The following is a 13,671-nucleotide window of genomic DNA, read 5'->3' on the forward strand; positions in this document are numbered from 1 at the left end:
TCGGCCGCCGCGTTCGCAGATCAGAGGTCTGGCGAGGCTACGCCCAGAGCACTTCTCACCACGGAGAGTCTCGCATTCACGTCGTCGTCAGGGTTTTCGTCAAATCGAAATACCCCACCTCCAGAATGCCACATATAGCTCCTCTGGACATCGAAGACTATCAAACAAGTACTCCCGATATCGGTTGGACCGAAGGGAAAAGTATGGTTGATCGTGTATCACTTGTTTATGAGTGAGTTCCTCTCGTCGACTGAAAGGGAGGCGACCGCTGACGGCAGATGAATTTAGACGGCTTCGCTCTCGCCAAGGGAGTTACCTTCCGTACTGTTACGGACTATACGCCTTCGACATCGACGGTGAGAACTGTCTCGGGTTCGTACTGGAAGATCTGACAAGATCGACACGAGCGGGAACGGTCGACAATGAGCCGGCAGTTTCTGTCGACAGCTGGATCAGGGAGCAAGCACGCGCGGGAACTCTGACGATACCAATGTTTGACGGATTAGTGAGTTCGTCTCCTGCAGTTCCAGGACTTGTTCGATCTTGTTGACGGAATTTCCACAGATGAGAGCTGCGTTCAAAACTCAGGATCTGTTCAAGAACGTCGGAATCTCCCTCCTGCACGTCCGCCTCGTGAATCTTCTTCTGCTTCACACTCATTCGGATTTCGTGCCGGTCGTCGCTATCGGATTCAGCTCGATCGAGGATCATACCGAGGTCAAGAAACGGGCCCAAAGTTCCGGCGGTCAACGGTACTGGTACAGACACACCGATCTTGCCCTTTTCAGATCCTTCAAGAACGTGGCCGATGACGTAGACTTCGATTTGGAGGGGTCGAAGGAAGTCAAGAAATGGAAGGAAAGGGTGGCCAGACAATGGAAACCTTCACGTTGAAGCGCCTTGCACTCCTTCCCTTTGCCTTATCGTTTTTTCCCTCTATGATAGTCGACGAGAATCCTCTCGCGTTCGCTTTGATGTCATCTCCTCGTCTCTATGTTTTCGCACGATACTATTAGATCCTCGTTTTTCCTGTTTGTGACTCACTGCCGCCCCGGCACAGCCCGAGCGAATCCTCCGCCGTGCTCATGTGGTCCATTCTCGAGCGAGACAATAGAGATTTGAGAGTTTGAGAGCCGCCTTCACGCTGATCAAAGTCGACTATTCCAAAGCGAGCGAGAAGGGTCGTCAGTCAAGCAGTCGTCGTCCGTACCGGGACAGCTTGGCTTTGAGCGACTAGGAAAGCTTGCTGTCATGCTGATGGAATCGAGTGTGAGGGGAGTGGAACCAAAAGTTTCAGAAGACTTATTGACCTCTCTCACTCCAACTCGACTCGCCTTCGAATGTCACAAGCACCACCTCCCTTGGCTCCGACTGGAGAAGAAGCCATCTACCAGACTATCGATGTCGAACCCGAAGTGTTCGCCGATGGAGAAGAAGCAGGTTCTCTTTCGGAGGCTTACGAGGTAGACTTCACACTGCAGGAGATTGAGGAAGGGGGATATCAAAGGGTGCGTAATCCTTCATCAAAACTTTCTACCCACACGAGGAGCCCGCTAGAGGGAGAGAGAAGGAGAAATCGAGCTGATGAGATGAAACTCTCTTTCGACAGATTGGACTACAATTCGCAGACGAGCAATTGCACGATGCGGTACCCGTGTACAGGACACTGCGGGAGAAGCTACCGAAGGACAAGGAGCTGTACGTGCTCGCAGACACGACTTATGGAAGGTGAGTCTCGTTCTCCTCTTCGGCTGACGAGTCTCGCTTGACGCTGACCTGCAGGGGAGTAGCTGCTGCGTCGACGAGGTAGCTGCTCAACATGTAGACGCAGACTTCATCGTTCACTACGGCCACACTTGCCTTTCTCCGTGAGATTTCTCCTGCGATTCTCGCAACAACCGCTGTTTCGTTGCTGATCATATCTACTTCGTTACAGTACGGCTCGACTCCCTGTACTATACATCTTGACGAAGCGATCGATCGACCCTACACACGCTGCATCCAGTCTCGCTTCAACCTCAAAATCGAGCCTCGACGAAGATCCTCCGAAAGCTGTGGTTTTGCTCTACGATGTCGGATACGCTCACAAAGCTGGTCAGTCTACATCATAACCTTCACTCGACTCGTATTATCACTGAGCCTTCTCGCTCGAATAGATCTCGTTGCGGATGCTCTTCGAGCTGAATTTGGCGACAAATTCCCGGTAGTTCTCAGTCACCTCGACAAACGAGCGAACCTCCGATCACACTCGACCGGATCGATCAAAGGCAAAGAGAGGGAATCTGAGACCGATGAACCAGAGGAGTTCACGTCTCCGGAAGACGAAATGAATGCTCAAGTCGATCCCGACGAGCCGATCGCTCCTCCACCACCAACAACGGTCCCCAGAGCACCTTCTCGATACGATCTACCTGACGGCGTCGAATCGATTGAGGAATGTGCGCTCTTTTGGATTGGACCCGAAAGTCTCGCTCTCACGAATCTGCTCATGACTCATGGAAGATGCCGAGTTCGTCCACTCTCTCTCGGTCCGTTCGTGGACTGCACTGATGTGCTTCATGGTCTAGATTTGGTCGTATGATCCTGCGATGAAAAGTTGTCGACTCGAATCTGCTCGAACGAACCGAATGTTGATGCGTCGGTACGCTCTCGTCGAGAAAGCGAAAGATGCAGACGTGATTGGTATCCTAGTAGGGACTTTGGGTGTTGGTAAATCGTCACTCTGTCCGGTTTGGCGTGAGGAAAAGATTGACTGACCTTCTACCGTTCGTCGCTCCTTGACAGCCGCTTACTTACCTCTTATCACACATCTCCGCCAACTCATCGCCTCTCATCACAAGAAATCTTACACTGTCGCGGTCGGAAAGTTGAACCCCGCGAAACTCGCAAACTTCATCGAAGTCGAATGTTTCGTTCTCGTCGCCTGCCCTGAAAATACGATGATCGACAGCAAGGTGAGCTTCCTCTCGCTATCTATCCTTTGTTTTCGTAATCAACCAGCTGAAATGAGCTCGTCCTCAGGAGTTCCTTCGACCGATCGTTACACCTTTCGAACTTCAACTCGCCCTCACTTCGAAAGCCTGGACTGGACAATACATCCTCGATTTCGGCGAACTACTTTCCTCGTCGACTTTCGGTCAAGATCAAGGTCGAATCGCGGATGGATCGTCGAACGAGAACCAAGATGGCGAGAATGGAGCTGCCGAGGAGGACGACGAAGAAGCTCCAGTGTATTCGGCCACGACTGGAAAGTACCGTCACCCGAAGAGATACTACCAGAATGGCGTCAAAGGCAAGTTGTAGAAATCCTCTCGACGTAGCAGTACGAGAACTGACCAATTCTCTTTGGCTTTCGGTCATTCAGACGCTGACGATCTCGCGAGTCAAGCCTCGGCGCTCGCTATCCGCGATCAAAATTCTGCGATCTCGCGAGTCCTAGGGTCTGCAGCAGGTCAGCCTTTTCGTTCTGTCTCGCTTCTTTCGATAAACGAATCTGACGCTGTCCTCTTTCTCTAGGCGAGTACATGTCGAGTCGAACGTACAAGGGACTCGAGCCGAGATACGGAGAAGATGCTCCTGCAGTGCTGGAGATGGGTCGAGAAGGAGGAATCGCGAGAGGTTACGGTTACGAGAAGAAAGAGGAAGAATCGTAGTCAAATCTGCTCTCCATCTCGATTGAAATCGCAAAACTCGACGAAAAAGCAAACGATGGAAATAAGTTACGATATCCTGAGAATGGTACAACGAAGGTGCTCCTACAGCCTGATCAAACGATAAACACAAAAACTGTGCACAAAATCCAACGACTAATACGACAAAACCTCAACCTTCTCCCTCACTCGACTCACTAGTCTCTCCCTTTCACTCTTACTCGTTCTCCTCATACCTCGTTCCTGACTTCTACGCCAAGCGTCTCCGATCGTCGTCGCAGCTCGAGCTGCCCAACTCGTCGCGATTCTTCGATCTTCGAGGACGCTACCGAGTGGAGGAACCTTCTTGAGGTCTTCGTTAGCTGGATCGTTGCGCCATGATTCGGAAGCGAGTTCCGAAGCTGAAGGGAGGTAATGAGCTTCGCAGGAAACTGAACCTCGTCCTTTGGGTTTGAGCGAGAGTGGGTCGGCGAGACTCGAGAGTTTCGAATGACAATCGAGTAAATCGCGTTGAACGTAATCTATGAGGACGGGGAAGTGGTATTGAGTCAAGAGAGGGGATTGACGAGGAAAACGCAGAGGCGACTTACGGGCAATCGCGAGAGGCTCAATAGGCAGATTCTGCGAGTGATAAAGACCACCTCGAGAGGCAAGCGGGTTGCCCTGACTATCCCGAATGCCATCTTCCGAGTCTTCGTTCGTTAACTCGCAGCTATGCGGACCAGAGAACGTTACTCCGGATTGAGAGGTGAATGCCGTGTGGATGAGGGTCTGCAATTGACAGAGTCAGGTCAGAATACACACGAGTAAGTGTAGTGGACAGCCAGAACTGACCTTTTGAGGAAGTCCACCTCTTTCCTCCGAGAATCTTGTCGATTCCTTGACTTCTCCCAGCACGTCTCGATGCACCTGCGTCTCGAGTACACCCTGACTTCGTTTCAGTTCTCGAATTCCGAGATTGCGATAGTTGAGTTCAGGGACAGGTAAGCAAAGTGCCGAGTCGAGAGCAGGAGAAGCGAGGAGATCGTGAAGAGGATAGACGTGATCGGGAAGACTGTCGGTCGAAGTCGAGTCTGACGGTAGGACAGAATAGGGTTCGTCGGAGCCGTAGAGAGGGGTTGAGAGGGAGAGGAATTCGTCGACGTCGAGGTGTGCAAGCCAATTCGAACTAGGTCCGAAACGTTCGACGCAGTTTTCGAGCATCAATGCGTGAACGTCATGACTCGCTCGAGGATCTACACTCACAAACTAGAGTCAATTCTGGTCCATTGAGCGGCAAGAGAGAGAGAAAAGCACTCACTCTTGAACTTCATGTAAAACATCTTCACTCTACCCTTATCGATCCAGTCTTCGAGACCTCGAACTCGTTCCCTCCTGATCAATCCTTTCTCATCGAGTCCTTCCCTTCCTGAGTTGGACACTGCGACTTGAGCTTTGAGTTCCTCGACGGTCGGAGCGTTCTCTCCTCCTCCTCCTTCTTCTCGCATCGAGTCGGCGAGTTGGTCGATCTCTTCTCCTCCGAAAGCACCCGGTAGAGTAGTATCGTACAGCGCGAAACGGGACACTCCGAGTAGCGAATGATATAAGATCCATTCGGGGAGGAACCGCTACAGGCAAGAAACGAAATCAGTCTCGCGAATGGATGACAAACGGCAAGAAATCCGACGAACCTGTTCGTTCGGAACGAGAGCGCAAACAGTGAGATTGTGTCTCTCTGAGGAAGTAGGCGGAGTTGAGCGAAGGTCGTCTTCTTTTGCAAGTTTTCGATCGGAAGCGGCGTCCTCATCGTCTGGTGAGCTGAAAGTAACTTGTGTACGCGCCGGACTAGATCCGTCTCCGTTGTGCGAGATGTCTTGCCGTAAGAATCGAGCGACGAGAGGATGTTGAACCAGGAGTTTCTCGGTGGACTGCTCCTCCTCTGCCGAGTTATCGGTATTCGAGTCGATTCTGTGGGTGAAGAGCATCAGATCAAGCCGAACGTCGAGAGCCGAGGTTGGAGAACGAGACGCACGGTTCTACAGCTTTGACAGCTCTCTCATTATTCCCCTCGCCCTCAACTTGAGCTCCCTCCTGCTCCTCTTTGTCTCCACCTTGCTTCTTAAACCTCTGATCCCATCCTTTCCCTTTCCACTTGTCCTTCCCTTTCGCCTTCACGGCATCTCCCGCTCCCGCGACAATTCCACCGACTCCTGCTCCTGCGTTCTTGTCCCCAGCTGCGTTCCCTGCACCTCCAACCTGAATCAGAGGTCCTTTCTTCCGTTGACCTGCCATTGCTACTCGAGCATCTGAATCCCCCCTTTGCGCCGCATCCAATTCGTCGTCTTCATCGACTAAATGATAAACCCTTCGACCTTTCACTTCCTCCTCCGTTCCATCCTCCGGTTCCTCTTCCTCTTCCTCTTGATCTCCAGTCTGTGGTCGTCTCCTCCCTCCTCCTCCTAGTCCCTTCTGTTCTTTCCGTTGTTTCATCCTCTCCAATTCTTTCTTAAAAGTGTCCTTCTCTCCTCCTCGTCCTCCTCCTGCTCGAACGGGTTTCCAGATCGGTACTTTCTCTCCATTCCCTTCTACCCTCCCAATCTCATGTTCTACAACCCAAGCCGGTACTTGTTTCGGGACCTGTTTCACGATTTGTTCAACTTTTTGTTTCTCTCGTTCAATTTCATGTTCTCTTCCTTTCCCCGCCCGAGGAGGTGGTGGTCGAGGGAGAGGAGGAGGTGGAGGTGGAGGTGGTCGTTCTTCGAGTTGTTGGCGAGGGAATGGTTTCGGTTTAAAGTCAGGAGGAGGAGGGGAATCTTTTCGAGGTTCCTTTCCCGCTGCTGCCCCACTTCCTTCTCGACTCCAATTCACTCCTTTCCTACCGTTCCCATCTCCTCCTCCTACGTTCTGTCTAGTACGTGGATCGATCCCGTTCGTCGTCGAAGTCGAGGTTGAAGAGGAAGAAGGGGATAGTCGAGGTTGAACGAAAGAACGGTAAAAGACGAAGAGGAAACAGAGTAGGAGAGTGAATTTGAGGAGAGGTTTCAGGGATCTCGTAGCTGGCATTTGAGATAACTACCTCCTATTGTTGCGTTCTCCACTCGTCGAGTTTGAGGGAGAGGCGGGTAAGAGAGAGAGAGAGTTCCTTCGATCACGCGCGCAGTCTCGAAAGACTTGGGTCTTGAACGCGTCTTCTTCCTCCAGTAAGGTATACCTCCTCTGGTGTCGTTCGCTGTCGAGTCGTAGAGTGGGCGGTAGTAGAAAGTAAATGTGAGGAGACGAAAGTTGTTTTCGGTAACTTTTGAGCGCGTTCGTAACCTTCTATTTCGAGTCGTTCCCGCTTTCGTTCGATCAGTTCTAGGAGCACTTGGCTACCTTCGATACGATCTCTTCAGGTATAGCAAGTCCCGAACTCGTTGCGCGACATAGAAAGAAAGACCTGCCGCGGCAGCGCCTGTGCTCGCTTTTCGTTTCTCGCCTTCCAAAGCTGATTCCCTCTCGCAAACGACAAGGACGGAGACGACGAGAGCGTTGGAAGGAACGTACAAACTAGATTAATCAAAACCTAACTGAGAGTTCCTCCTTTTTTCTGGGGTTTTTATATGAGAAAACAAAATCGAAAAACAAAAAAACGCTCCTCGGCCAAGAGGAATAGGGTGTAGGGTGGGAAAGAGACGAGGAAGTAGAGATATAACGAGTGTGTAAAGGTAGAGTAATAAATCGAAAGGAATCGAAGAGGGAAAGGGAAACCTTTTTTTATTGGGTTTTGTGTTTGTTGTTGTCGAGATAGAAGAGGGAGAGTTTGAAACGCTGAAATGGATTCTGAGAGGGCCATGTAACGTGAGGGGTTTTCTGGATTTTTCGGTTCAGAACAGACGAGGCTTTGGGAAGAAAACGAAACAGTCGAATCGAGGAAGGAGAGGAGAGGGGAGGGGAGAAGAGGTGACGACGACGAGCTTGGAGGATTGATTTAGAGGTCCATTCCGAGGAGAAGGTAAGCGGGATTGGGTTCGAGTCCATCTTGTTTGAGGACGGTACAACCGATGTACATCAATTGATGAACCAAGAGTCCCAACTGTTCCTTGTTGTTTCCCTTTTCGAGGCAAAGGACGACTCCGGTCGCTCCGTACTCTTCCTCGGCTTGATCGAGAACTTCGCAAACCGTGTCACGAAGTTCGACATCGTCGAATTTACCTCCTCCGACGTAAAGGGTACGAGTACCAGCGATGAGGTTATCGACGACGACTCCTTTCCAACCTTGACCGATCGTCGAACTCAAATCGACGGGGAAAGCCGGGAACGAGTGAATCGAAGACGAACAAGGGAAGACGGTCTCGAGGAGAGTAGGAGGGGAGATAGGAGCGTCGGAATCGGTAGGAGGAGTCGAAAGGGGAACGGCTCCATTGTTCTGGTTCGCTTGAGCGACGAGGACTTGACGTGAGGCGAACTTGGAGAGGATCGAATCGGAAGGAGACGAAGCGGCGGACGAAGGAGGAGAAGGAGGGAAGATGGATTGGTAGGAAGGAGGGCTCAAAGCGTCTGAGTCGTTGTCGGAAACGGAAGAAGAAGAGTAGGCCGAGGAGGTAGGGGAACTAGAAAGTGCAATAGGAGTCGAAGAAGCAAAGTACGCAGTGTCTCTCACACACGAGCGTATACCCGCCCTTGAAGGGCTTCCAGGAATTTCGGCTGCCTTAGCGATGTCAGGAACGCCGTCCGTACGCTACACAGTAGTGAGAGGAGAGAGTTGAGTCAGGTGAGATGTGTTCAGTCAAAATCGAGAGAGAGAAGTGAGGAAACTTACGCCTGTCCAACGTATAGTAGACTTGGTTTACTGCCTCTGCAGTGAAAGTAGCATTCTCAGGTGCGCCGGCTCCGAATTGAAGACCGACGCGCGAGCTATTATCAATCGAGAGAGAACGAGAGAGTCAGTGAGGGTCAGATCGAATCGAAAGGGCCTAGAACATCGAAATGAAGGGAGGGGAGGAAGAGACTTACCGATTAGAGGGTTTGATGGATTGATTGGACATATTGGAAGGACTCTGCCAGTGTTGAGGGGGGCCTTGATTGACTTGAGAGGGACCGCTTAGGGCTTGGCGGTTGACCGGATTAACTTCGTTAGCTGATCAAGACGAGAAGAGAGAGAGCCAAGTCAGCGTGGGCGAGTCCCGCGTAGAGTCCAGAGAGTACGTACAAGTTAGTAAGGTGAAGGCTTGGGAGGGGATTGACGAAATAAGAAGAGTGAGAGTGAGTGGCTGAAGGGAGAGAGAGGAGAGGAAGAGAACACAGAGAAACGTTCGTCCCGTTTCCATCGACATTCTTCGATATGCTACGAACGGCTGCTAGGAGGTCAATACTACCTCCTTGCACATGCTTCTCGCGAGCGACTCCTACCCTTCCGACTTCGGTTCCTTCTTTCACTTCTCCTCCAACTTTCTCCTTCAACTCGACCTCTCTACCCCTTTCTTCCACACGACTAGCAAGACGGCAATACTCTACGCGACCCTCACGAACAAATCCCCTAGTTTTCAATGAAACGAGTTACCCTCGAGACGATCACACGAATGTTCCACCAACAATCCTCTCTAAACTGGACCGTAACCTCCATCTAGATCCCAACCACCCTCTCGGTATCCTCCGTACTCTCATCGAATCGCACTTCTCTACCTTCGAACACCTCAACTCTCTCTCTCCAATCGTCACGGTCGAACAAAATTTCGACGATTTAGGATTCCCGAAAGATCATCCCGGTCGAAGTTTGACTGATAGTTATTACCTCAATCGGAATCACATGTTGAGGACTCATACGTCGGCTCACGAAGTCGAGAGTTTCAGGAAAGGAATGAATCAATTCTTGTTGACGGCCGACGTTTACAGAAGGGACGAAATCGATCGTTCTCATTACCCGGTATTCCATCAAGTCGAAGGTTGTAACGTCGTCGATCCTAGTCAAGGTGGGATCGAGAGAATGGCGAGGGAGAACGAGGAAATGAGTAAAATGTTGGAAAGGGCGAATATCGAAATTAGCGATCCGACGAGGGAATTGACTACGACGAATCCGTACCAATCGGAACACGATCCAGAAGTCGCGAGGATCATCGCGGAACACCTAAAGAACAGTCTTAATGGGTTAGTGTTGAAATTGTTTGAAGGATTGAAGGGAACTGAAGGAGGACCGCTACAAGTGAGATGGATCGAAGCTACGTTCCCTTGGACGGCACCGAGTTATGAAGTCGAAGTCATGTACAATGGGAAATGGTTGGAGATCTTGGGGTGCGGAGTTGTCAGACAGGACACTCTTTCGAGATCAGGTGAGCTAGGAACTCCACTATCTCTCGAGATCCGCTCCATTTACGAACGATGCGTGCGTCATGAACTCCAGGTGTACCGCACAAGTCTGGCTGGGCGTTCGGATTAGGACTCGAACGAATCGCGATGGTACTCTTCTCGATTCCCGACATTCGATTATTCTGGTCTCAAGATCCTCGATTCTCTTCTCAATTCAAAGCTGGCGAAATCTCGACGTTCAAACCTTATTCGAAGTACCCGGAATGTTACAAGGATTTGGCGTTCTGGTTACCTCAACCTCAGGAAGAAGGAGCGACAAAATGGCATGAGAATGATTTTATGGAATTGGTCAGAGATGAAGCGGGAGATTTGATCGAGGGAGTTGATCTCGTAAGCACGCTCCGTGATATTCATGTCGCTAGAAGTTAAGCTGACCCTGATCGGTCTCGTTTAGATCGATCAATTTACTCACCCGAAAACAAAACGTGAATCTCGTTGTTACCGGTTCAACTACCGATCAATGGATAGGTGCGCGTTCGCTGTCTTACTCAGAGCCTTTTGCTGTGCGCTGACGACTCGCCACTGGCTTGCGCTAGATCGTTATCGAATGAAGAGGTGAACAAGATTCAAGAAAAGATCAACGACAGAGTCAAGGAGGAGATGCGAGTAGAAGTGAGGTAGATGACTTAGTGAGCTGCTTGTCACGAAACGAGCAGCGGAGTACCGAACGTCATACCTACGAAGGAAGCGCTCAGCCGTGAGAGAGAACCAGCAACGTAGAGGCAGAGCATTCAGCGAAAAAGAAGAAAAAATTCTGCGTTTCTGCGGTCTCGGGTCAACTACTCATCAGTTCAAGGCTACGGGCATGGATACTGTTTGCTTGCGACTCTTCACGTAGAGCCATGTCCGAAAAACACCTTTGGCGAATCCCAGAAGGCCGAAGTTGAGATTCCCCCCGCGTTTGAGCTCTCCTCTTTTCCTCATCTTTCATGTCAAACTTTACGACTCCGACTACGACTAGTTCTACTCCAGGAACTACACTCAGTCAACAGGACTCAATCTCGAGCGGTCGGTTCTTCTCGTCGAATCCAGCGCCTGCTCTCTCGAGCACTCCACAACTTGGATTCGCTCCACCACCACCTCCTTCCGCTTCCACCTCGAACTCGGCAGTGAAACTTGGAGGTTTCGAACATCGACCAGGACTATCGCATGCGAGTTCGAGTGAACAAAGGAGGGCCAGCTATTCAAACGAGATGGTATTTCTCGAGGATCATAACCAAGCAACTACTTCGTCAGGAGGTGGAGGTGGAGGAGCTACGTTCTTGAGTGACGAAGAAACGAACGCATCCGATTCAGGTTCGGCAATAGATTATCATCGACCTCCTCCTCCCCTTCCTTCCGCTTTACTTCCCTCCTCCTCCTCTACTTCGAAAGGCAAAGGTCGAGCTACAGAATCTCCCTCGATTTCAACTACGAACGAGACACCTTCAACAGGAGCAGGAGGAACGAAGAAGAAAGCAGTACCGAAAACGAAGAAACAATCGACGGGACCGGATGGGAAACCGATCCCTCGTGAACGCAAGAAGAAAGCTGGGAGAGCTTGCGCCGCGTGTCAGAAAGCTCATTTGACGTGTGACGATGGGAGACCTTGTAAACGGTGTATCAAGAAGGGTTGTCCGGACGATTGCGTTGATGGTCAGAGGAAGAAAGCGAAATATTTACAGGAAGTTCCCGATGAACGTGAGTCAATTCCGCCTCTCTTGTACGTACGAAGATCTACGGGCTCACTGTTGAGCTGCTCGACAGTGCTCGAACGAGGTAGACAAGCTCAAGGAGAAGGAACACCATTCAGTGGGAATGGCAGTGAGTTTTCGATTTTCTTCTCCCGCTTCAAGATCGATACTGATTCCTCATCCATCAGTTCAATTGCTTCAATCTCCTTCAGCCGTCGCCGTCAGACCTTCACAATCACCTATTCCTCCCCCTCAATCCCTCCCTTCCTCCTCCGCCCTTCCTCCATCTGTTTCCGCTCCTCCTCACTCTCTCGCGCCCTCGACTTCTCAACCAATCTTTGATTTCTCCTCAACTCTCGCAAGTTCAGCAGCCGGACCTTCTACCTCATCCCCTGCGCTTCAATCCTCCACAAGTTCAGCTTTCTACGATACGAGTTCGTTCTTAAACAACTTTGCCTCGACTCCCGGGGCGACCGTAACGGCAATGTCTAGTGGCGGTGGTGGTGGGGGAGGACTTGATCAAACTCAGTTTGGATCAGAAGCGGCGAATTTGGAATATGCGATTTTGTCTTCAATGTTGAATGGGAATGGGTTCGCTTTGGACGCTCATACTCCGAATTTGAGCGGTGGGATCGGAGGTGGTGGAGGAAGTAACAATACGTTCGATCCGAGGTTTGGAACGGGAGGAGGCGGAGGAGCACAGAATGGGAGATTGGGAGGTGAAGAAATGTTATTGGGAGGAAGTCGGCCTGATGGAACTGCGAAAGAAACACCAGAAGGTGCAGGAGGAGGATACGGATCATTCGATCAGGAGAAACAAGGAGACACTGAAATGTTCTCAGGAGAAGTTGGAGGAGCAGAAGGCATGTCAAATACGGAAGTGGGTAGAGCGACGTATCAACAACCACCACAACAGCAGACTAGCACTGGAAGTGGAGTTCCGGGATTGATGACGGCGGAAGAAGCGTTGAGGAACGTAACGAAACCGTATCCTTACGCTCAAAGTTATCATTACCTCGTCAAACACCTCAAAACTAGGTGAGTTGATCGATTTCAAACTTGTTCTCGAGTCTCCGTTAGACTGATGAGTGGCTTATCGTTCATGATCACAGATTCGAAAAGAACGACATTTTGCGAATCGTTCGAGCTCTCGCAACTTTTCGACCTTCCCTCATCGCTCTCCAGATGCCACTGACAGAAGAAGACGAGGTGAGCTTTGTGGAGATCGCAAGGATCGTTTGAACGCGTGTTCGCTGACCTTCGATATGGCCACGGTTCAACAGACCTTCGTCGAACGAACTTTCCAACGGACTCTCGTCGAACTGCACAAACTCATTTCCTTCTCCGGAACTCCCACCGTCGTTTGGCGTCGAACGGGAGAAATCTGTCTCGTCGGAACAGAGTTCTGTCTCTTGACGGGATGGAAACGAGAAGAGTTGGTCGGAACTGGAAACGTGAATGGAGTGACGACGAGCGGGGGAGGTCGAGCTGGTGGAGGGAAGTACATCTTTGAGGTGAGTTCAGCTCTGCTGTTTGATCATCGTGAGAAGCCGAAACTGATGAAAAGTTCGGTCGCAGCTCTTTGACACGGCATCAGTCGTCGAATACTATGAATCGTTCGCGAAACACGCATTCGAATCGACTTCGACTTCAGTCACTCTACAATGTGTCGTCCTCGGTCCTGATGGAAGACCGGTACCTTGCGCTTTTTGTTTCAGCGTTCGAAGGGATTTGTTTTCCGTGAGTTCCGCTGTTCTCTCCGTTCACACGATTCCTCTAGCCGCGAGTTGACACTTTCCGCATCATTGATAGTGTCCGTTCCTCATCATTGGCTCCTTCCTACCGATTCTCGTTTGATTGAGCAAGAGAAAGCTTGAAAGACTTTGAATTTCACTTTGATTTTTCTGCTAAGAACTGTTGTGCAATTTTCTTCCTATTGATTACGAATGCCGAGACTACCTAAAAAGAGGAGTTTGCCACGTCAGAGCAACTCGTCATTTCGAGCCGAGCTGTTGAATTCCGAATTC

The 13,671-nt window shown here is 50.6% G+C and overlaps 5 protein-coding genes across 5 annotated transcripts; 3 read left to right on the top strand and 2 right to left on the bottom strand.

Annotated features, from left to right (window-relative positions):
* Positions 1-1,340: 1,340 nt before the first annotated feature.
* On the top strand, positions 1,341-3,653 carry DPH2 (2-(3-amino-3-carboxypropyl)histidine synthase; the record flags this gene model as incomplete). Its single annotated transcript, XM_076629879.1, has 10 exons — positions 1,341-1,508; positions 1,610-1,728; positions 1,791-1,868; positions 1,937-2,094; positions 2,157-2,509; positions 2,568-2,709; positions 2,785-2,954; positions 3,022-3,292; positions 3,365-3,451; positions 3,517-3,653. 10 exons carry the CDS (start codon positions 1,341-1,343, stop codon positions 3,651-3,653), a joined length of 1,683 nt encoding a protein of 560 aa, XP_076490044.1.
* A 153-nt stretch (positions 3,654-3,806) lies between these two features.
* On the bottom strand, positions 3,807-6,692 carry JCM6883_000872 (uncharacterized protein; the record flags this gene model as incomplete). The annotated part of the gene is made up of 6 exons (XM_076629880.1): positions 3,807-4,171; positions 4,241-4,421; positions 4,485-4,885; positions 4,951-5,257; positions 5,321-5,597; positions 5,662-6,692. 6 exons carry the CDS (start codon positions 6,690-6,692, stop codon positions 3,807-3,809), a joined length of 2,562 nt encoding a protein of 853 aa, XP_076490045.1.
* Positions 6,693-7,596: 904 nt separating this feature from the next.
* JCM6883_000873 (uncharacterized protein) lies at positions 7,597-8,653 on the bottom strand (the record flags this gene model as incomplete). The annotated part of the gene is made up of 3 exons (XM_076629881.1): positions 7,597-8,346; positions 8,459-8,522; positions 8,622-8,653. The coding sequence occupies 3 exons, from the start codon at positions 8,651-8,653 to the stop codon at positions 7,597-7,599; spliced, it is 846 nt and encodes a 281-aa protein (XP_076490046.1).
* Positions 8,654-8,949: 296 nt separating this feature from the next.
* On the top strand, positions 8,950-10,592 carry MSF1 (phenylalanine--tRNA ligase; the record flags this gene model as incomplete). Its single annotated transcript, XM_076629882.1, has 4 exons — positions 8,950-9,934; positions 10,006-10,301; positions 10,366-10,439; positions 10,508-10,592. The coding sequence occupies 4 exons, from the start codon at positions 8,950-8,952 to the stop codon at positions 10,590-10,592; spliced, it is 1,440 nt and encodes a 479-aa protein (XP_076490047.1).
* Positions 10,593-10,900: 308 nt separating this feature from the next.
* Positions 10,901-13,501, top strand: JCM6883_000875 (uncharacterized protein; the record flags this gene model as incomplete). The annotated part of the gene is made up of 7 exons (XM_076629883.1): positions 10,901-11,651; positions 11,718-11,774; positions 11,833-12,682; positions 12,757-12,853; positions 12,928-13,158; positions 13,223-13,384; positions 13,457-13,501. The coding sequence occupies 7 exons, from the start codon at positions 10,901-10,903 to the stop codon at positions 13,499-13,501; spliced, it is 2,193 nt and encodes a 730-aa protein (XP_076490048.1).
* Positions 13,502-13,671: the final 170 nt, after the last annotated feature.

Source organism: Sporobolomyces salmoneus (assembly GCF_050403485.1).
Source record: "Sporobolomyces salmoneus JCM6883 DNA, S_salmoneus_JCM6883_v1_ctg7, whole genome shotgun sequence".
NCBI classification, from domain to species: domain Eukaryota; kingdom Fungi; phylum Basidiomycota; class Microbotryomycetes; order Sporidiobolales; family Sporidiobolaceae; genus Sporobolomyces; species Sporobolomyces salmoneus.